Source organism: Schistocerca serialis, chromosome 6 (assembly GCF_023864345.2).
Source record: "Schistocerca serialis cubense isolate TAMUIC-IGC-003099 chromosome 6, iqSchSeri2.2, whole genome shotgun sequence".
In the NCBI taxonomy this organism is placed as follows: Eukaryota; Metazoa; Arthropoda; class Insecta; order Orthoptera; family Acrididae; genus Schistocerca; species Schistocerca serialis.
In genome coordinates this window covers 140,646,388-140,669,003 of record NC_064643.1, presented here as the reverse complement: position 1 = coordinate 140,669,003, position 22,616 = coordinate 140,646,388, and the positions used below count along the sequence as shown (strand labels likewise).

The window sequence follows — 22,616 nt, the reverse complement described above, 5'->3', positions numbered from 1 at the left end:
TTGAATCCCACTCCAGAACGCAGATGTAATTTCTAACAGATTTTATAATCTCAGATTAATTAAGTAATTTCAAGTCATAGGTAAAACTGTGAAGGGATCTGTAATTGCGAAGACTTCCGTAAGTGAGCACTTTGCAAACGTGTAAATGTTATGTGACACAATCACGGTCTCCAATACAGCTGACAAAATAAATTCACGTAGAAGACTTTTCCAGCTCGGCGTCGATGAGGCAACAAAAGTAGTTTGGACGTTGCTCTGCTGCTGTTAAGGTTACACTGCCTTCCAAATACCAGCATTCTGGAAAGCACTCGGTGATTTGGCGGTCCGTAAACATGCGTACAGCCAGTATGAATCTGTGGTAGTTCGATGAATACCGATAGCATCCCCTCGTACGGTGAGTGGAACGGAGAGGCAAGACGAGGTATCAGCTCTCGACCATTATTTGTCCTCTGGAAGTTATAGGCGGGAAGAACGCCTTAGCGGCAGACAGGGAGAGCAATCGATGTACTACCCAGTCGGCGTGACCCCGGCTTCTGAAATCCCACACAAAGGTCGCGTGTCGGGGGCCATGTATCCACGGCGGGACTTTTGGCGTTGTATCGCGTTACAGACCCAGACAAAGCAGGGACTCATTTACTTCCAGCATTGCGTGGCGGGGCAACTTCTGAAAGCCGGCCGCAGACCCAAATGGAGATTCACTGCCTCCGCCGTTGTGCTCGGGACATGTCAACGTGAATACCGTGCCGTAAGCCTACGTCAACAATGTAATAGAATTTTGCGGATTAATTTTAACTGAGACATGAGCGGCATTCCAAACTCCTCACTCCGATACAACAGGATACGTTCCTTAGCTTATTACGACGGTTGGGATGTGGAATAAATTTTCTGACCGGTCAAATCATCTATATATTTCATTCAGTGCTTAAATGAGCGATGGGATTTCGGCCTTTGGCCGAGCTTTTTTTATAGGAATATTAGCGAGTTTGGGGCTGGGGCAAGCATACTCCCAGTTAGGAACATTTCGGAAGCGATTTTCATATCTGACGTTTACTGTACAACCAAGCCATATCCTCACGAGTTTGGATGTGGGGAGTTTTTCCAAATTTGTCATATTTGGGAAGTGATTTCCATTCCTGGCGTTTTCCATACAACAGGGCCAGATCCTAGAGAGTTGGGGGTGTATGTGGAGGGTTTTTTCCTAACTAGGAATATTTCGTAAGCGATTTCCATTTTTGGTTCAAAAATGGCTCTGAGCACTATGGGACTTAATTTCTAAGCTCAGCAGTCCCCTAGAACTCAGAGCTACTTAAACCTAACTAACCTAAGGACATCACACACATCCTTGCTGAAGGCAGGATTCGAACCTGCGACCGTAGCGGTCGCGCGGTTCCAGACTATAGCACCTAGAACCCCTCGGCCACCCCGGCCGGCTTCCATTCTTGGTATTTCTCATACTGTAGAGTCTTCTACCGCAAGGGAGAGGATGTCGTTATATGTCGAGGGAGTGGATGTCGTTATTGGTAGCCGGTATCCACATTCTACATCACAAATGCTCACATGGGTTAATATGGGTCTTTATTTACATGAAAATTTACTTAACTTGAATAGAGTAATGTGTTCTGGTACCAGGTCTTCAGTAATTGGCCTCTTGAAGACAATAACGGTAATCTTGCTATTACAAACCTTTAGCCTAACTGCTGATATCGCTGTAGGCACTAATCTGGTCGGTATTGCACTCTCGTAGCCTGTGACGTGAACTGAGTCGACTCAGGGGATATGCTGGCAGACGCCAACTGGCGGAGTGAGTCAGTGAGTGAGTGTGGCCTCCGGTCAGCGGCGGCAGCCTAAATACTTGCTGTCGAGGGGGCGTTGGTGGCGTGTTGATTGTCCGTGTGTCTCTGACCTCCCTCGTGATAGGCGCGCTTCATTCAGCGCCTCCTTATCGACCTTCACCCTTCGTCTAAGCGGACTGGTGTGCTGGCGACAGCTTATGCCAGCACATATACAATACATAAAAACCATGCACCTGTGTTACGAGGGTTGGAGCTTAAGTAGTGGCAACTATTTATTAACAGCACATACAAAATATATACGTGTTTCAGAGTTTTACTGACCTTCAAGGTAGTCACCAGCATTGGGTATAACCCGTTGCCAGCGATGTGAAAGTCGTAGGATACTCTTAGCAGTGCCACTTGTGTTGACAGTTCGAGTGGCGCAGTCTATTGCCTGTCGAATTTCTAGCATTTCTGAAGCGAATGCCGTGAAGTGTTTCCTTTAGTTTAGAAATCGAGTTGAACTTACGAGGGCTTAAGTCAAGGGAGTGCAGTAGGTAGTATAACACTCAGCAGCCCCATCAGTCAAACAAATCAGCAACAGCTTGCACTGTGGCACTGTGACTGCTTGAGCATTGTCCTGCAAAATGGGTCAGGTCCTGCAGAAAGTGTCATCACGTCTGCCTCTATGCAGTTTTATTTTGGAACACAACCTACGTTCTTGGACGTCCGACTCTTCGTTGTCTGGTGGACTTACTCATGGCGCCTCTAGGCAGACACTCTTGCGTTTTTTCTAAATGATTACACCAGTTTAGCTTGTAGTTTTTAATTTTGTTTCCCAAGTAAAAAATACGTTGCTTTTGTCTTATTTCTATGTTACGTATTTGTCCATCAGTGTGAAACTTTTCAGTGCTCTGAGAAATTTCATATCAGTTGACGCAATTTTCTTTCTGCCTTTCTTCATGAGTAGCCTTATCTCGCTTCCATATAATACTACCGGAGTAGCTATTGCTCCATAAAGCGTCAGTTTACTTTCCTTTCTGCTTTCAAATTTCAGAATTCTGTGAATTGTTCCACAGATAGGTTTCAATTTAAAGTTTTACTTGTATGTCGCTATTTATTGTTTTAGTTACTTCACATCCAAGATAATCAAAAATGGATACAGCACCTGTTTCTTCCCTACTTATGTCAGTTTTGGATCATATCATCTTTTTTCCAAATACCATTACTTTTGATTTATGTGGAGATATTATCAGTCCATACTCTCATATTCCTATGCAATATTTCTTTGGATCCATAGACCGCGCGATAGGAACATCGTATCCATCTAAAATAATGCTTGTACTGCGGCGAGAACATAATACTACAGCTGAAAAATTGTTTCCATCTCCTCAGCATAAATATGAAAAGTGTTTGAGAGAAACAGCAACCTTCTCTAACGTCTTTATTTGTTTTTACTGGTACTGTTAGATGCTTCCCCACGTCAATGAACACTGTATTTTAAAATGAACATAAACAGTCTCGACCGATAACCCTCGTAGATCGGCACCAGGAGAGTGGAAAGCCTGTGGTATATTATTGGAGCGACAGGTTGGTACATTTTCCTGCTCAACGTACTGATCTTCATGTAGGGGCATTACAGAAATGTAGGGGTACTAAGTTCGGCCTTATCGTCGTGAACTAGTTAACAAGCCATATATTTCATGGTGCTCGCAGGCTTTCTAGCCAGAAAACTCCAGAGTCCTCAAATATAGTTGATGTAAAAATAAAACTGCTTTCAAACTTTGCTTGCTTTAATTCTGTACTGTCATGCTGTCACCAATCCAACTGAAATATATGAGGGGTTACAGGCGTGTTATATGAATTATTTATGCACTAACTTTGAGAACATGTTGTAGAGCCCCTTCTAGTAATAAACCTTTCTTTCAAACTAACCGTCTATTTCACAGAATAAGTACTAAGAATAGAGAAAGCGTTCTTAAATATTTAAAATCTATCACTTTTATGCTGAAAAGTGTCCCTTATTAAGGAATACACATTTACAATTACTCAAAAGTAGCCTTGGAAAGTTTAGCTACTAATAAAGTACGGTTTGGAGACGCCTGAAGATCGTATCCTCCCCATTAATACAGGGTGTTTCAAAAATAATAAACGTATTACATAGTATTATGTTGTCAAAACTATGGATCGCTGAGCCATGACTCTACCATTGCAGGAACGAATACGTTGCCTAGTTAATAATCATTACTGCTAGATGTCGGTTTTCTTCTGTTTTGCGTGGTTATCATCACATGTTGCAAAATGGCTACGCCGCAACAGGAATTATTTTGTGTTCTCGAATTTGCGAAATGTAATTCCATGATTACAGTGCAAAGACGTTTCAAGTTGAGACATCAAACTGATCCTTCAAATGGATGGAATATTCGCAGATGATATCAACGGTTTGTACACGTAGGATGTGTTTGTAAGGAAAGAGTCATGGCCACACCCGTGTATCCCATGAAAAAGTCACACGAAGTCAAACAGCTTTCCAACTTAGTCCTACAGAATCAGCTCATGGGGTTCTGTTAAGAACAAATTTATGCACCAACACTGCAAGGGAACCTAGAAGAGCTGAAGAACTGTATCTGTACTTCCATCATGTTAGTGACGATGGACTTGCTTAGGCGAGTATGGGAGGAATTCGAATATCGATGTGATATTGTTCGTGTCACTGGTGAAGGATACATTATCATCTGAAATCTAAACTTGAAAGATTTGTAAATATGTGTCACAGGTTTCGTAGCTATATGCCTCAATTTAAACTTGAAAAGTTAGTAAAGACGTGTTCGTAGCGATACGTGTTACAGTTTATCAAATACATGCGCTCTAAATATGCATATTACTTTTGAAAAACGTGTAGGCATAAATTACATAATAGAACTAGTTTGACAAGTACAAGTATACAGGGTGATGTTTCGAATTTACGGAAAATTCCGAAAGAATGGTATCTGTGTCTTCTGCCTTATTTGGGCTCAAGTATTACAAAGCTCCGTCGAACTCTTTAATACTGGACATCTTATGTTGTATGCATTGTCATGCATTTCGTCTCATACCTTATTAACATGCAGTTCACTCCCTTCGTAAAGGCCGTCATGTACTGCTTCGACTTATTCGGTCCCTCTCCTATGTTTGTACTTGTGATTATATCAGGTAAAATAAGACAGTAACTCCAGAATATTTTTGATACATTGAAGCTTTACTTCAAGGGGTAGTCATATTGTGCTAATTATCAATCGAGAAAGTAAAGCTGAGTAATTATTTTGTAACTAGTTTCAGTGCATTGGTAAGGTAGAGATGGACTATGCCAACTGTTTAGGCTCCTGCAGAGGCATGCTGCGATACTGCAGCGTGGCAGTTTGAGTGTGTACCATTATACCAGACATGATAACTGTAAACAAACAAAGAATTAATTACCTTAATTGAACTTTTCTCGATGGTATTAAAAACCTGATGAGTACCTCTCGTTGATGCGAAGCACGTAGAGTCCTCGCAGCGTAACGCTCACGGGATGTTTCGGGTGTACTGGCCTTGACGTAACGAAGCCGGCAGACTGTTGTGCCTGATAACACGCAGCCACAGACCTGATCAGCGCCACGCGGGCTGACCGCGCAATACGGCGCGCCGACCGCGCTGACAGATTAAAACGCCCGCCGCCGCACAGTAATCACCCAGCTGCGCCACCCCCTCCTCCTCCCCCTCCCCCTCCTCCTGCCCTGTACTCATCACTGGCTGTCCTCACCAGCTCGCGACGCAGGGGCACACCGACTGCCCATCGCCTCTGTGACGGCGGTAGTCACGCATTTCTGAGCGAATGGCCGGCGCAAAAATTTGATCGTGATCTCCGGCTATCAATGTCTGTCCAGATCCATTGCTCCCATCGCATATTATTTGTATGCTGTCGGTGTGGGCTATTAAATACGTACCCTGCAGGGCACTGTACTGTAGCAGCCTGGGTTGCGCCCTCTACTGCAGTCGGGATAAGGGAGTGCGGTGGGGCAGGTCATTCGGCAATCTGGGCGCTAATAACACAACATTAACTCAACGAGAACCACTATACTCTCCTTTGTGTTAGCGTGCAAGCCGGCTGCGGTACAGATTCATGGCCTCGAAAGTTGCTGATGCTGTCTCACCGATCTGATTCATATTAACAGGGTGTGTGAGGCACGAGCAGGACCTCAACACAGGTGAACAATCGCTTCCGAGAAAATCGAGTTTGAAAATTTTGGGCATGCTTATATACTTGGTATGATGGTCACTAGTACTCAAGCAGTCCGCAGCTGAGAGAGTAAGCGGTTAGTTTCATAATCGCCAAGTGTGTGGCTCGAATCTCGCTGCCGGTATTTTTCATTCCCCGAAATTGTAGCAAAAGATATACGTGTTACACGAAGAAATTGTGTGATGACCGAGGCCCGTTTCTGAACGTAAACCCAGGTTCTTTTGCGACAGACAGACTGAAAAAACCATTCGCAGTGCAATGCAACATGTATTATAGTAGTATGTACTACTTAGCACCGTGGCAATGCTATCTGCGCTACAATAGAGCGTGCTAACTAGCACCCAGGAAATGCGACATTTAGTACAGTAATATGGAATGGATAGCACCGAGACAATGCCACATACATTATTGTACTGGACATTGTCTAGCACTTAACGAATACAACACATTACATTAATGCTGGCTGCCTGCCACGTAGGCAATGCGACATACATTACCGCAGTGTGTGCAACCTAGCTCCAGGTAGTACTTACAGTAGTATAGACTCCCAACCACACAAGAAAAGTGGCATTCATTACAGAAAGTGGTAATGCCTAGCATCCAGGTAAATGTGGGCTGTCTAGCACCTAGGCAATGCGACATATATTACAACAATGTGTAGCACTTAATATTCAGGCAAGCACTGAGGCAATGTGACATGCACTATAGTTATTTCGGCTGCCTAGTACCCAGGCAGTGCGACATTTATTAGAGTCATGCGGGCATCTTGGAGCCACAGTTCGTTGAGAATGTGTTTTCTGTGTTAATGATGAATTACGGGCATTAAAAAAAGACCTTTTGGATGTTGTTTATTTGTTCCAAACGTAAATAAATAAACTTGCTTGAATATGAGGCTCCAGCGCTGTAGATAATTTCATGGCACGATACCGTGTTTAATGCAGGAAGAAGTAGAATTTCCGTAACACCATATTCTGCACTAACGTGTGCTGTGAACATTGAGATTTGTGCTTCAAAGAAAAGCGTATGAATTAAGTTGTGCGCAAGAATTGTGCATTTGTATGTTTATTTGTTTTGCAGGGACTTTACTGATGTTATTTTAGGCAAATTTATTTTATTATTAGTTTGTCATGATTGTTATATGGATGGACGATTTGTTATTTGCATGTGAACCGGCAGTAGTATTAGCTATGACCTGCTAGTGGCATTTATTATCACCTCTAGTTATCACACAGGAGCATGTAATACGAAACCTATTCAGTGATTAGTGTATCAGTGACCAATGGATAAATTTCATGTTCGAAATTATTATGGGAAAGAACAAATAAAAAAAGGCATTTGCGAATTAACTTGACTGAAACACATATCTATGACTGATGAAAGCAAGCCAAGGCGAACACTACGTGGTGAATTGACAAAATATGAACGAAAGAAGTTTTCTTGCGTATTACAAATGGATAAGAAAAGACTGCAGAAGCAACTTACACGAACACGACATGCTAGAGCAACATGAGATGTTGGAAAAATCTGAAGTAATCCTTTGCTAGGCAAATAATGTAATATGTCTAATGTGTATGACGAAAAGGGTGAGTATCAGTCAGCTAGGAAGAAAGGTGAAATATGAGATATGTCCTAAGAGGCTTTAGAGTTTTGAACCTACATGTGTAAACGACTAAGCTTTGGATTAGAGATCCACTGAAACTCAACAGCTCATCCATATAGTTCACATTATGCGAATACTACACTGAATTTCACATAATCACTACAGTCTGACCAGAAACAGATAACGTATTCTATGGAAGATTGCACGAGATATCCATCTTTCAACTTTGTCGTTATTCATAGTTTGAATGAGGAATGGAATTTGTAATGTGGAAAAAAATTAAGATTTTGATTGTAACGCATTAGTTATTTCTTAGTGAATTATTTGAAAGTTGCAATCATTTAATGAATGCTTCGTTCGATATATAATTCTTTTGGAATCACAATTTATTACGAGTAGTTACTAACCAATTAGATTTCTTTCAGACTTTGCAATCTGCTTTTTCCTAATTACTGCTTTGCGCCAGTTGCATTGAACGTGATGTTGAACTACTTCTTAGTTTCCATTATTCACTTTGTTGCTTTTTTAGTATGACTAATAGTGCATGAATATTGTCACTTCATCGTGAGAGCTGTGTAAAGGAGCAGGTAATGCTAGCCACCACTTAAAACTATAAGTTTGAAACACGAACAAGAGAAAAAGCACAGAGAGTTCTTAACCAGAGTCTGTTTGGCTTCTGCTCCTGTTTTGTACAACACCAAATTGTCATCAGTCCGCCCTGTTATTAGAGTTCCTGTAACCAGTTTCCATGTACTTAACGAATGGCATCATGAAACAACCAGACCCTGTTCTAAAGGATGCTGATTCATAGAAAACAAATAGTGACAGAGTGGAGAACTTCGAATCACGTATTAAGAGTACATCAAGTTTTAGAAAACTTTCTTCATGTTAAATACATAGCTGTAGTATTAGCATCATTGGTACATACATATGCATCTGTTATACATTTTGTCACGTGGTGGGTAATGTTAAATATTTATGTACCTTTAGTGCCCCATGCCATTCCCAGTGATAATTGCTCACAGTTACAGCAAAGAATAGTCGAGGAAAGAAGTATCTGGAAGGCAGTTCCTAGAATACTGGACAGATTAGTGGAACTTTCAGCTGCAACATCCAGGAGTAGTTAACTTGGCATGGGAAGGGGCAGTGTGAGGGAAACATAGTGGAATGAGATTAAGACTGCATATTTAAAAGAGGAGAGCGGTAGTTATATAGAGATGTAAACATTAGTAAGATGTTAGAAAACATGGAGAACAGGACCAGACTAATCGAAAGGTTAATTTAAATAAAAGCAAAGCGTATGCGCTATCCTACACCAACAAACATTATAGTGGTCAAGTTTGGTAAGCCCAATGGTAGAAAACAATTTGCGTCTCGCCACTATTACGACCGAAATAAGAAAACAGTCCGTGCGGTTAAAGGCGCTGCAGTCTGGAACCGCAAGACCGCTACGGTCGCAGGTTCGAATCCTGCCTCGGGCATGGATGTTTGTGATGTCCTTAGGTTAGTTAGGTTTGACTAGTTCTAAGTTCTAGGGGACTAATGACCTCAGCAGTTGAGTCCCATAGTGCTCAGAGCCATTTGAACCATAAGAAAACAGTCGAGTGCCCGTTATATTAATGAGAATTATCAGGAAACTCTTGTACCTGTTGTTGCTCTGCAACATTATCAGATGGACTACGATGGGAACACCTAAGTGCATAGTGTCAGCAAGTGATAATCGGTTTAGTGGCGGCGTTGATGTTGTAAGACTCATCCGGCATTACGTACATTGTCAGCGTTCTCTGGTGGTGGCTCTTGTAGCTTTTGCTGGAGCGAGCCCAACTGCAATGTCTCTGACAGTCATTCACACGCATAATTGAAGCCTTTCAAGACGTTTTCGCGGACAGTGCGGCTAACACAAGAGTAGCAGCAAAGCTTCTCTCATAAGGCCTTGCACGATAACGTCCCACTCTAGAAGATTATGTCTCCTAGCGTCCTGCGAAGTTTGGTGTGTCCAGATTTCTGATTGCCCACCTTACGTTCTTTGTCTCGACTGTCGAATTATACGACAGCAATTCGCATAGCTACTGCGTATCGCCATCTTCTCTCATACTAAAAGACACATACTTACCTTGAAGGTTCACCTTTGGAAGCTTATCATTCTCCTCTTCAGTTGGCTTCAGCTGCTCCACTAACTGTGGAAGCCCTGCGCTTAATCACTCAGGTCACACAGCTCATTTGTTACATTTCTTTGAGAAGGGCCTTTTACTATTGAGCACATGTTTGTTATTTGAAGACGGACGGAAGATGGGCTGAGAGTGCACCAGTATCATCATGCCATCTGCTCAGACAATTGTCCTTGGCGGCATTCTGTAAAAAATTTCCCTGTCTGCAGTTCCATGCACGAAGTAGCTATATCTTGCCTATACCTTACTGACTCGCGCACTAGCAACGTACCACAGGTGTAAGTGAAGAACTAAAGGAGAACTGAAGTACATGTGTGTATGAAGCTATTGCCTAATTCTCAGCAGCACACATCAGTAGCAGCAGTAGAATGGAGAAATCACTACTGTACTCATCAAATGCGTACCTATGCAGTGTACTACGCTTCACTGTAGTGTAATACTACAGAAATACTATAAGTAATTCTTTTGTTTCCAGAGTTCTATGTTTTCCAAAGCATTACATGTACAAATGCAACTGATGCATAAACAGAGCCGCACTGTGTTCACCAGCTGGCGTTACGAGTGCAGAGCCTTCAAAAAACGGCGACAAAGCGAGAAAAGAGTTTTTATGTGTTGGATTATGCGTCATAACCACCTGTTACAAGAATTCAGAGTGGGTTCTGAAGGAATTCTGGAAACGAATCGCCTTGTAAACACAATACTGTGTGTTGGTATCGACCGCTGACGGGGCGCTAGTTATCTCTGTAAGGAGAAAAGGGTTGACCAACCGTGTCAGATGCGGCCGTCGAGAGGGCGAGGGAACGTTTCGTGCACAGTCCAAAGAGATGAATGGTCCGCGCAAGCCCAGAACTTATAATAGCGCAGGTAAATTTGCGTAATATCTTACGACGGCGGTTACATTTCAAACTGCACCGTCTACAGCTCGTGCAACAATTAAACTTCGAATATTAGGACACTCGGCTTCAATTTTGTATCACAGTACAGGAAGCATTTGAGAATGGACATTTCGCCTCCAAGGCGCTATTCAGCGACGAACCAACCTTAGGTTTACCAGGAAAAGTTAATCGCCACGATGAGTTAGGGCGCTGAAAATAGTGTTCTATCGGGTGAAGGAGATCCGCCGAAAGTTAATGTGTTTTGTGCAATGTCACAGACGAAGCTGTATGGCCCGCTTTCTTTCTTTGAGAAAATTGTGACTCGTACATCTTACCTCCATATGTTGCAGTCGTGTTTGTTTCCGCAACTGACTGCTGATTCCGATAACATCGTCTTCCAACAAGACGGGGAAATTTCTCACTGGAGCATCGATATTCATCGCTAGCTAAACGCCGAGCTTCCGCATCTCAGTGGCGAAGATGATGTGCAACTGACCTTGGCCCCCAGGTCACTTGACCTACTGTCTTGTGATTTTTTCCTTTTTGAATAGAGTAAGGAGCATGTTCATGTCCCCCCACTGCCGAGAATGCTGGAAAAGTTCAGATAACACATCAGCACTGCTGTGAAGACCTGTGACAGGATCTTGCTACATAAGGTATGGAGTGAACTCGAGTACCTCTTGGACGTGTTATAACACTGATACAGCATTTACGTAGCTTATGAATTCAAATACCAAATTTGGTTTATTGCGTACTATGCCTCAACAGAACACGTAAAAGCCACGTATAACACTTCTGTCCACTACTGTCATACCATAACCTTAAAGTTGGAAGCAGGTCGTGAAATAAAACTATCTTGTTAAAGCAATTATGGTATAAAGCAACAGAGCAGTGTTACCCTCTGAGAGGAATTTTGTTATGTTGACCGTGTTGTACGTAACGGAGGTGGCTTATCGGAAATGAAAATCAGAATTAAGTAAATATTTGAACAGTAACAAACAAAATTTTGCCTATCTGCACTGTTTAACTGATAAATAAAACGGTCGCCAGCCTAACTAGGCAAGAGAATGATTAACATTCTCGTTCAAGAAAATAGTTATTAGTAACTCTAACGGATACACACAACCTATACTTGGCCACACGCGAGTGCAATGAACTCTGACACATACATATGTTTACGTTAAGATTGAAGCTAACAACTGGAGCAACACAAACTATTTGCAAAAATAAACCAGATACCGAAACACTCTATTACTTTCAGGACTTGTTCAAACTGAATGGTCTTTATATCATTACTATTAACATTCACTGCAGGATTATAAGTTGTACACAGGTGAAGTCTCTCTCAGTTAAATACTTTACTATTTAAAATGAAAGTTAATTGGAATCCACTAACAGGTTGCTTCTCACTATCATTTGATTAAAGATATTATGATTTTCCTAATTAGTGGTCTTTCCGTTACTTGTTACCGAGCATTAACACAATAGACAAACTGTGGATCCTGTTATACTATTAATATGCACTTCTAATACACAAGAGAGACAAACACTTAGCAAACATGAGTATAGAACGTTTCACAACTGCAGTTTTCCACTTTTACTACCGTGAGACACAAAATTAACATATATGTAAGATACTGACTCACCTTCTGCGATTTACAACAGGCAGTAATGTAATCATTTACTAAGCAAACCTTTATAAGCCTCAGTGTTGAGAACTTTTAATTTGAAGTTGGCAACAACACATTAATAAGCAGTTTTACTGGGAAAATTATTGTCAGCAAGCATCATTAACTTTAATCCACTCTCTTGCCACATTAACTTTAACTTTCTCTTTACTATGTTCAAGAGGCATCAATTAGCAAAACACTGGGCTTTAATGTACTTTCAGTAAGGACACTCGGAAATCACTTTAGTTCAAACGGAGAGGAACCTGAGAGGTGTTATGATGAGGAGGAAAATCAAGGTAGGTACATAAATTCAGATATAAATTACCTTATATTTGAGCACACTAACACATCCATTAAGGTGATCCTTCACTGTACATCATTGTAGCATTCCGATGCAATGATTGCGCAATGTGGTGGCAACTGCATATTGGTAGGTGGATTTGCAGGCAGAATTGCTGGACTCTGTCCCTTCTTGGTGGCGATGATGAGTACTAATTCCAGAATCATTCCAGCTATTTATCCATCCATCCGAAGTATTGGAAAGTGGCAGAAAAAAACCTCTCTCGGAACCAACACAATATACAAAATTTGCATGGCAGTGCACAGTTTGGTAGCTCGTCCCCGACTCATAGCTCGTCCCCGACTGACTCTTGTTCCACCTTTTCTACCTAGGCCAACCACAATTTGCGCGCGCTACACAGTTGCGTTCCTGAGGTGAACCACTACACCTTTTACATACAAACTAACTAAGAACCCTAAGTGAGGATCAGCAGTTTACATAACAGCAACCAAATGCATTAAATAAAACAAAACATTTACACATATTGACATCTCTACAAAAAATTATTCACACAAAATTACAATTATATACAGTAAGTTTTGTTCCCTCCAAATGGGACAAAGAATTTAAATCACAGGTACACTATACTGCATAGAACCAAACCATGACATCAAAGTTTGTATAAAGAAAGCAGTATACAATTTTGTGTTATCTATTCAATCAAACGTATTTACAGAAGCTCAGCGATGTAATTTTAAATAAAAGAAAAGCAAAATAAATCAGTAGAGCATTAGAGCTATGGAGTTACAGTGTGTCATATCATCAGAGGGGCATTAACAGAAAGTCTGCAGAGTCCTAAATGCAAACTTGGTGAGCTCACAATTTTATTCGTGCATATATCACATCTGTACATGGAATATTTTGGTAAATATACAGGTGTCTAGGGTATAAGTGCAGGCATTTTTCTTACTCACTGAGGACAGTGCAGTGTACAACATTACATCAGTATTTATTATATTTTCAGACTAATACGAGGGTAGTCAAATGAAAACCTTAAATTTGTAATAACAAATCGAAATTTCGCGCCGTTATCCTGTACGTTGGTAAGCGTGCTGCAAACAGCGTGCAGAATGGCCTGTAGGTGGCAGTATAGTGCAGATGCATACATACCGTCGCAGTATCAGTATAAAGATGGCCACCCCACTTGCGACTTGCACCAGGGAAGAACAGCGTTCTGTTATTCGGTTTTTGCGTAGTGAAGGTGTGAAACCTATTGAAATTCATCGGCGAATGAAAGTTCAGTACGGTGATGCATTTTTGTCACAGCAGCAAGTCTGCGAATGGAGTAGGAAGTTCGCAAACGGTGTGACTTCAGTGGAAGATGCTCCTCGTCCAGGTCAGGCACAGCGAGTTGCGACTCCACAGAACATTGCAGCAGTTGAAGTCATATTGAAGGAAAACCGCCGGGTGACACTGAATGACATTGCAGAATGTTTACAGATTAGTCATGGATCACCAAATCACATTGTGCATAATGTGCGCCAGTTTCACAAAGTGTCTGCAAGATGGGTACCACGACAGCTGACTCCTGAAATGAGAGGACGACGTGTTGATGCTTGTGAAGAACTTCTTTGGTGCTTTGAACGAGAAGGTGATGGCTTCCTTGCAAGAATCGTTACTGGGGACGAAACCTGGGTTCACTTCCACCAACCGGAAACGAAGAGAGAGAGCAAAGTATGGCGCCATTCCTCATCACCAAAACCAAAGAAGTTCTGAACAAAACCATCAGCAGAGAAGGTTATGCTGACTCTCTTTTGGGACGAAAAAGGCATCATTTTGGAGCATTACATGCCTAGGGGAACGACTGTCACCAGTGCATCATACACAGATCTCCTAAAAAATCATCTGCGGCCTGTAATCAAATCAAAGTGATGTGGGTTGCCGTCAGCAGGTGTGCTTTAGCAACATGACAATGCACGGCCCCACACTGCCCGTACAACAGTTGTAACAATCACAGACCTGCATTTTGAGTGTCTTCCTCATCCACCATACTCACCAGACCTTGCCCCAAGTGATTTCCATATGTTTGGACCATTCAAAGACGCAATGGGAGGAAAGAAGTTCCGTTCTGATGAAGAGGTACGGTGCATGAGTGGTTGCGCGGACTACCAAAAGAATTTTTTTCGAAAGGAATTTATGCACTTTGTAAGCGCTAGAGGACTTGCATTGAGTGTTTAGGAGATTATGTTGAAAAGTGATACAGCTCTGTAACACTTCTGCACACTAAATAACGTTTAAAAATATTTAAGGTTTTCATTTGACTCACCCTAGTAATTATAGCTATTAGAAGTAGCTTGTTTTTAGTTTGTTTACTTAATATTTTCCAAGTACATGGGACAAGCGAAAGCCATTAATGCGTATTCTTCCGTGGGCAGCAGGTCAGATGTTGAAGTGTGGACTCATGGACGCAAAATGCATAGTCTATGTTGACAGGTGTAATCCCGTTAGAAATGCTGTTACCACTGTGGGAAAAATACCAGGTAGTGTTTGTGGGAAGACACTTAGACCACAAAAAGTAATAAATAACACCCTTGATTGGTTACACATTAAGGTACCAATAATCACAATATCTTGCACTTAGTCCGCAGCTCGTGGTCGTGCGGTAGCGTTCTCGCTTCCCGCGCCCGGGTTCCCGGGTTCGATTCCCGGCGGGGTCAGGGATTTTCCCTGCCTCGTGATGACTGGGTGTTGTGTCATGTCCTTAGGTTAGTTAGGTTTAAGTAGTTCAAAGTTCTAGGGGACTGATGACCATAGATGTTAAGTCCCATAGTGCTCAGAGCCATTTGAACCATCTTGCACTTATATCCATAACAGCCTGTAGAGCCTAGAAAACAAATGGATCATTTATAGCAGACCTGTATTTTCCTACTGATTACTGTGTATTTTTTGTTCTGTTTCTTTCTGGGCACGCCCGTGTGGAACCGGCTAATGGGCAGCAAAGTAGATGTTGGCTGACTAACCAGAGTGCGGCATGTTGAGCGACTAACGCATGCAGGCAGTGAAGGCGGAGCAGTGTTCTGACCGTGGCTCTTCTTGTCTGTTCCGCAGGCCCCCCTACAACCACAACTGATAGCCCGCCTGAGGAGCAATCCTCCTCCGTCGCGGAAGAGCTCTTTGTCACGCCCGAGCCTGGTAAGCGACCGAGCCGCCCGCTCCGCCACTGGTCCGAGGGCCGGCCCACATGTGCTTCACTAACACCTGCTTCCTGCCCAACACGAGCACGTTGGAATGTTACCCACCTGTTTAGGTCTCTCTGCCATAGAATCTCCCCTCCAAGTGGATCTCATACACGCTACTCGTTCTGGCAGATCAGTAACCTAATGAAGATGCATCGTAACACTTTATAAGTACCCTTTGAGGGAAGTAACTTTTTCTTTTAAATAAATACTCTGTTTCGTTTCTGTCGAGTAGTTGATGTTGTCACATTGATCATTATCAAGATATATCTCAGAAAACAATGTTTTGCTTACATAACGTCATGATCCACACACCAGTGGGGTGCAGCCGTAGATCGTACGTGCACATTTATCATAACTGTGAAATACTACATACAGAATGTTTTGCCCTCATCTGTTGCATTTGGACTCTTATTAGGAACGTTACTGATAACATCGGGCGGGCCGGTGTGGCCGTGCGGTTCTAGGCGCTTCAGTCTGGAACCGCGTGACCGCTACGGTCGCAGGTTCGAATCCTGCCTCGGGCTTGGATGTGTGTGACGTCCTTAGGTTAGTTAGGTTTAAGTAGTTCTAAGTTCTAGGGGACTGATGACCACAGATGTTAAGTCCCATAGTGCTCAGAGCCATTTGAACCATTTGATAACATCGGGAAGCTCCATGAGACTGTCTGCAGATGATATAGCTGTCTATAACAAGGAAGCAATGACAGAATACCTTAGTGAACTGCAGGAAGATCTGTAAAAGATACAGGGATGTTGCAGGGACTGGCAGTTGACTCTGAACGTAAATAAATGTAACATACTGCTCATATACAGGGTATAATTGGTATTAATGCAGGTGATTATGTTGGTGACTGAGGGCGATGTACTGAACAGCATTACATCATTATTTACTTCATTTGGAGACTAATAATTATAGCAAATGTTTTTACGTTGGGTAGTACCTCCAGGTGCATGTAGTAAGAACAATCCGTTGGTGCCTATTTGCCCCCTAGGCACCCGTCAGATGTTAAAGTGTGGACACGTGGACGAAAAACCATAAGTCTGTGCTGACATCCGTCGTCCACTTACTGGTGCAGTTACGACTGTGCAGGCAGTAAATTATGTTGCGTGTTTCTGGAAATACTGTTGGACACAGAGAAAAGTAACAAACACACTGATGTGCGTACATATTAAGGCACCTCATGTAAAAATATCTGTACTTATAACACCCTTTATACGAGAAGTAATCCGCTACTGTATAAGTACGCTATTGATGACAAATTTCTGGAAAGAGGAACTACTGTAAAAACGTAGGGAGCGGCCTAGAGTGGACTGACCACGTAGAAAAAAGAGTAGAAAAAGCAGATGTCATTCAGAGTATCATAGGACGAATCCGATGTAAATGTAAATCATCCTCGAACGAAGTGAGTTATGAAACACTTTTTTGACTGATTATTGTGTCTTGCTCAGCAGTCTGAAACCCTCACACTTTTTTGACTGATTATTGTGTCTTGCTCAGCAGTCTGAAACCCTCACCAGGTTGCATTAATATAAGAGGCAGGCAAGATCCAACGAAGAGTGGCACGTGTCCTCACAGGATCGTTTCCCTGGCGCTATAGTCAGTGGCAGACGATACAAGAGAGATGTTGTGCATCACAGAGAGGGTTTCTATTGAAGTGCCGAGAGAGTACTTTCCGTGAAGACTCAGGCAACACACTACATACATCCACATACGTCCCGCGAAATGACTACAACGAAAGTGTTCGAAAAGTTACGTTGAATACGAGGGGATTGTCGATAGTCGTTTTTCCCACACGACACTTTCGCATGGAACAGAGAAGAAATCACGTAGCGGTATCATAACACATTCCGTTGCATATCGTAACGTGGTTTGCGGAGTGTAGATGTATATGTAGATTACTTTTTCTATCAACACTGCCGTGCGGATCATGTTGTGGTGTAAGTGTAATTTTTTGTATGATGTATTTTAATAATCCCCATGAGGCGAAATCACCTAATCGTCAAGACATTTATGTACTTGGGAGGTGGCTTATTGAAAGCTAGCTTTGAAATAACAACTATGCCCACTAATATTTTCCACTAACAGCACTTAACTACATAGTACTTACTATAAGGCTTTGCACAGTTATAATTGTACAGGTCATTGTTCGGACAATTCCTTTCCCTTTACAGGTTTGTAGATTAACGTAACATATTCTGCGCTTCTATCAGCATTTTCGTAATCTAAAGAGCAGCATATTTTCTGTGAAAATAGCAATTAGTGTGGAGGACACCAGTCAGTAAGAACTTTGTTAGTGGACTGTCATAAAAGCCGTGGATTACAGTACATCCAAGAGATAAAATAATGTAATGAAATCCTAGATATTTTGAATAAATAAAGGAGAAGTTGTGTATGTCGTAATAGTGCAAGGCACTGAAAGTCATAGAATGTATGTATAATGGAAGTAGAAACAAAAATATTGTAATGCTCCATCACAAAATTCAATCATAATAACAAGCGAACAGTCTCGTGGAAGATCCATTATTAGCTCCTTCTTCCGTTTCAAGTGTGCCGCAATTTAAGACTGTTGTCACACCAGACGCATTGCGCATTTTCTTTTAAATGAAACTAAACGCGTTTCATGGAAAACGTTCTTAAATTGCAGTTCGCTTAAGACGCAAGAAATAAATAATAACTGGTATGTAATAGCTTCCAAACATATTATCTACTGGTAGATTCGCAGGATCGAAAAATCAGCTTGGAATGCAAAATTAAATATTAGATTCTCAGTAATTAAATGAATAACTGCACTTGAGTACAGGAATTTGATTTAAAAATTGTAGCTAAAGCTGACTTCAACATGAAGATTGCTTTGCATGCCACACAACCTTTGATAGAGATTGCACTTAATTTGTGTGTTTCCGATGTTCGAACTGACTTATCCAGTCACTTATGAGGGCAATTTTAAAGTTAATTCCAAACGGAAATACACATTGGTATTTCTCACACATGAAAATAATAATTTCCAGAGGTAGAAGAACTGATAAACGAGAGAAAAATATCTTGAGATCAATTGAGGAGTCAGTTCCCAACTTTTGGACTTCGTGTCTGATCATTAACCATTTAGTTACCAACCACTGAATTTAATATACAATAATGATAAGGTGCGCTAACTGCATCAGTTGAAGACAAATACGTTTTAATTACCTTTTTTCAGAAGTCATGACCTTAGGCTGGATCACAATAAAATTCAATCTGATTACCTACCATAGAACACAGCAGTATTCGACAAACTGGTCTCACAACAGAGGTTAAAGGCTGTATCACAGGAAGTTATTACCAAGATTATTGCACATGAGATTTTTACTACCATGTGAAGCAGATATAACACAATGGTCTAACTAAAAACCTTAAAGAAAATTATGGAATGGAGGAGTAAGAAATTATTACCTCTGCTTCTGGAATTCATAGAGAATTTATTACCTCTGCTTCTGAAATTCATAGATTTTTTGATTCTGCTACAACCAAACGTGTACAGTCAGCTTTCGAGAAATACGGCACTGATGAGTATAAATGTCAGCGCTACACTTTCCACTGAGCTTCAAGAGGATAATTCGAAATTCAGACCTAAAAGTATAATGAGGTACGTAGATTGTACTGCTCAAAAATTGTTCTCCTCGTTCGTAGAGGCATTTTAAGCGTCTTGAACTGGAGAAACGAAGAAGGAATATACGTGAATCAGTTTTGTTTCCTTGATGAAAATGTTCTGTTTGGCAGCAGTGTACATAAACCTCAACAGCGAAATGAGTAAACGAATAAAATGTTGCACAAACTAACACACAGAGAGAAAACCCTCTTAGCGGAGCACAATGATGGTCTTGTAAACATTTTTTTCTGATATGTCTCAGTCTCAGGACACAGAAGAGATAGCAGAGCCGATATAGACTTCTTAGACTGTCATTATCAGATGATGTGAATAACTTACATGGTTTCTTCATATACAGACCCACATCCTCAGTCTATCGTGTAAATGATGGAGCCATTTTAACCGCCGTAAATTTCATTAAAGGATTAAAATTGACACCCTGCGGTGGTTAAAATGGGTCCTATTATTTAGAATTTACGTAATAACTTGTAAAAATAGAATGGAACAGACCTCATACTGAAAAACTACGTTAGTATTTATTTATTCGAGTAGCCGTTTCACAGAGCACGTTAAAGCAATATTTCATTTCATGGAACATGAACTCTTCTTCCTCTTCACCCATATTCGTTTCATGTGTTCTGATCTCTGCTTCCGAAACTGTTCGATGTTATGAGGCTGTTTCCCATTTCTTCCTTAGTCGTCCATGAAGACCGCATTCTGAATTCTGGTAGTAAATAAATTCCTGCCATATGTCCATTATGTTGATGTTTCCTTCTTTGAGGTCATTGATTGTGTAAACTATAAAGGTTGTCGTTTCAAGTTCACAATATCACTAAAAATTTGCTTGGTCACTCTGTCACTTCCATTATAATTAAATGTTCAAAGAATGACATTTTTGTTATGCCCACTGGGTGTGTTAGTTTCTCAGATACGCTGTGCATCTTGTATTCTGTTTCTGCTTCTCTTGGGCAAAGTATGCTACTATCCAGTCTTCTTCCTCCATCGTAATTTACTTTATGCCACCCTTTTGCATTAGTGTTTCGGCGCCATAGACGGTAAAGGACTCACTACTCTACTGTAGTGTTCACTTCTGGTGTCCCATGATAAAGTCTTCTTCTTCTATACGTTTCTGGTTTTCAACTTATTTTTCCTTTTCCCTAGACTGTCTTTTGCGTTGTTGCTTATGCTTAGCCACCCACCTAAATATCTGATTCACTTTCTTGACTTTATTTTCGATTTATAAGTAATTTCTAACGGCAGTTTTCAACATCTTTTATAGATTCTGCTTTGCGAAAGAAATTTGTTAACAGATCTTCCCCGTTTGCACAGTTAGACTTTTTGCAGATTTTGGCAGTTTCTTGGGTATCTGTTATGAAGACAATGTCATTTGTAAATGTCAGTCAGTTCACAGAGATGTCATCTCTTTGGTTTCCCAATTTGTTGCCTATTGTGTAGAAGTTTGTCCGGTCTTTAATCACCGTCTCAACGGAACAAAGGTGATAGGTCGTCTTCTTGCATGACTCCTGTTTTTAACTCAAAGTTCATGTAGAGTTATGAACAGAACCTGATCTTAGATAAAGCATTCGTTATTGTGTCTTGGATAATATTTGTAGTTTTAGTATCTAAACATAATTCTTCCATAATAGTGATGAGGGAATTAATGGCAGTGGAATCTTACTCTTTCGTAAAATCTACAAATGTAACTGTTGTATAATGGCTTCTTACCTGACTCATTAGTAGAATATTTTTTAGATTTTAAATTTTTTCGCAGCATCAACTGTCTTTCCGAAATCCACCGGGTTTTCCCATATTTGTGCATCTAGTTGCTTAAAACTTTTGAATATTTACACAAAATCATGACCCTGAATCAAAGTTTATCTTTAGTAAAAATTGCAGTAAAATGACAACTCGAGAGCTCCAGATTTAGAATAAGTTAAAGAAATTATATGCTCGATTGGAAAACAGTACGGTAATCGGTGAGGATGGAACTATGGTAGAATTGCGGAAAGCCCTACATTTATACTTAAAAATATAATTTAAAAAATTCTAAAAGATAGAGGTAATTCTAGAGGACTGGGAAGCAGCCATTATACATTCCCTGGATAAGATAGGATCAAACAATGACCCAAGTAATTATAGAGGACCATTACTTTTGCCAGTGACATAAGGCTGAGAGATATGCTTAAGAAACATTAATGGAGTAATTTTGAAAATCGGATAAGAATCGTTAAAAATGATTATAATAATGTATATCGAAATACTGGAAATGAAATAGCAAAATATAACAATGAAATCATTGAACCAGACCATTCGTTTTTGTATTTTTGGCAGGTAAAGACAGCGGCAACATGGACAATAAAAGTATTATGCAGTAATTTTAAAAATGGCCTAGGGTGAATTTGGTAAACTAAATGGGGTTTCATATCCAAGAGTTCGACGATTTTGGAAAAGTAACTTATAATTCAGAGGAGTCTGTCTGATAATGTACGTCTAATGGCTGTTAATAATAATAATAATTATTATTATAATGATGATGATGATGATGATTATGATTATTATGATAAAAACCACACATTATCCCAGAGCCACTTTTTATGGATTTTGAGTTGTAACGGTAGTGAGAAAAACTCGACACATCGACAGAGTACCATACACTCACGTTACTGCTGGTAGGAGAAGTGCATTGGGTGTGCTGACCCACACTCTGGTGACTATATTCTTGTGCATGGTTTCATCTCATCAACATCGATTCCCAAACTCCTCAACAAATTCTCAATTAAATTTTTTCAAAACAAAATTTAAGGAAGAAGGTGTATCACTTTGTCTGATGTCTTTGCTTGGCAAACTTCGTACACGGTTTGTTTTGCATTAGCCAGATCGCTTTCTATTCCTTCCAATTTGGGTGACGCGTTCTTGTCACACCACATCTTTATGTAATACGTTTTCCTGTGAAAGCAGCGTAAGACGAAAAATCCATTTTGACAAGTTCGAAACATACCGATATGTGCTTCGGTGGATTAAAAAGTTTTAATAGCCGCCATTCAATTTCAGATGGCCAGTTTAGTTGGCTTACGGTATCCGTGACCTGTATTCAGCAACGAAATCGTTCTCCCTCACAAAGGACAGAGA

The 22,616-nt window shown here is 40.9% G+C and overlaps 1 protein-coding gene across 4 annotated transcripts in view; it reads left to right on the top strand.

The window, feature by feature from the left end:
• The window catches only part of LOC126483740 (hemicentin-1-like), a 1,186,523-nt gene that overhangs the window by 800,521 nt on the left and 363,386 nt on the right, over positions 1–22,616 (top strand). For 3 of the 4 annotated variants that reach the window (XM_050106870.1, XM_050106872.1, XM_050106869.1), the window contains exon 5: positions 15,732–15,815. The exons of the other annotated variant lie outside the window; for it this stretch is intronic. In XM_050106870.1, coding sequence (XP_049962827.1) covers positions 15,732–15,815 — 84 coding nt within the window. The remainder of the gene's footprint in view (positions 1–15,731; positions 15,816–22,616) is intronic. 4 annotated transcript variants of the gene reach the window in all.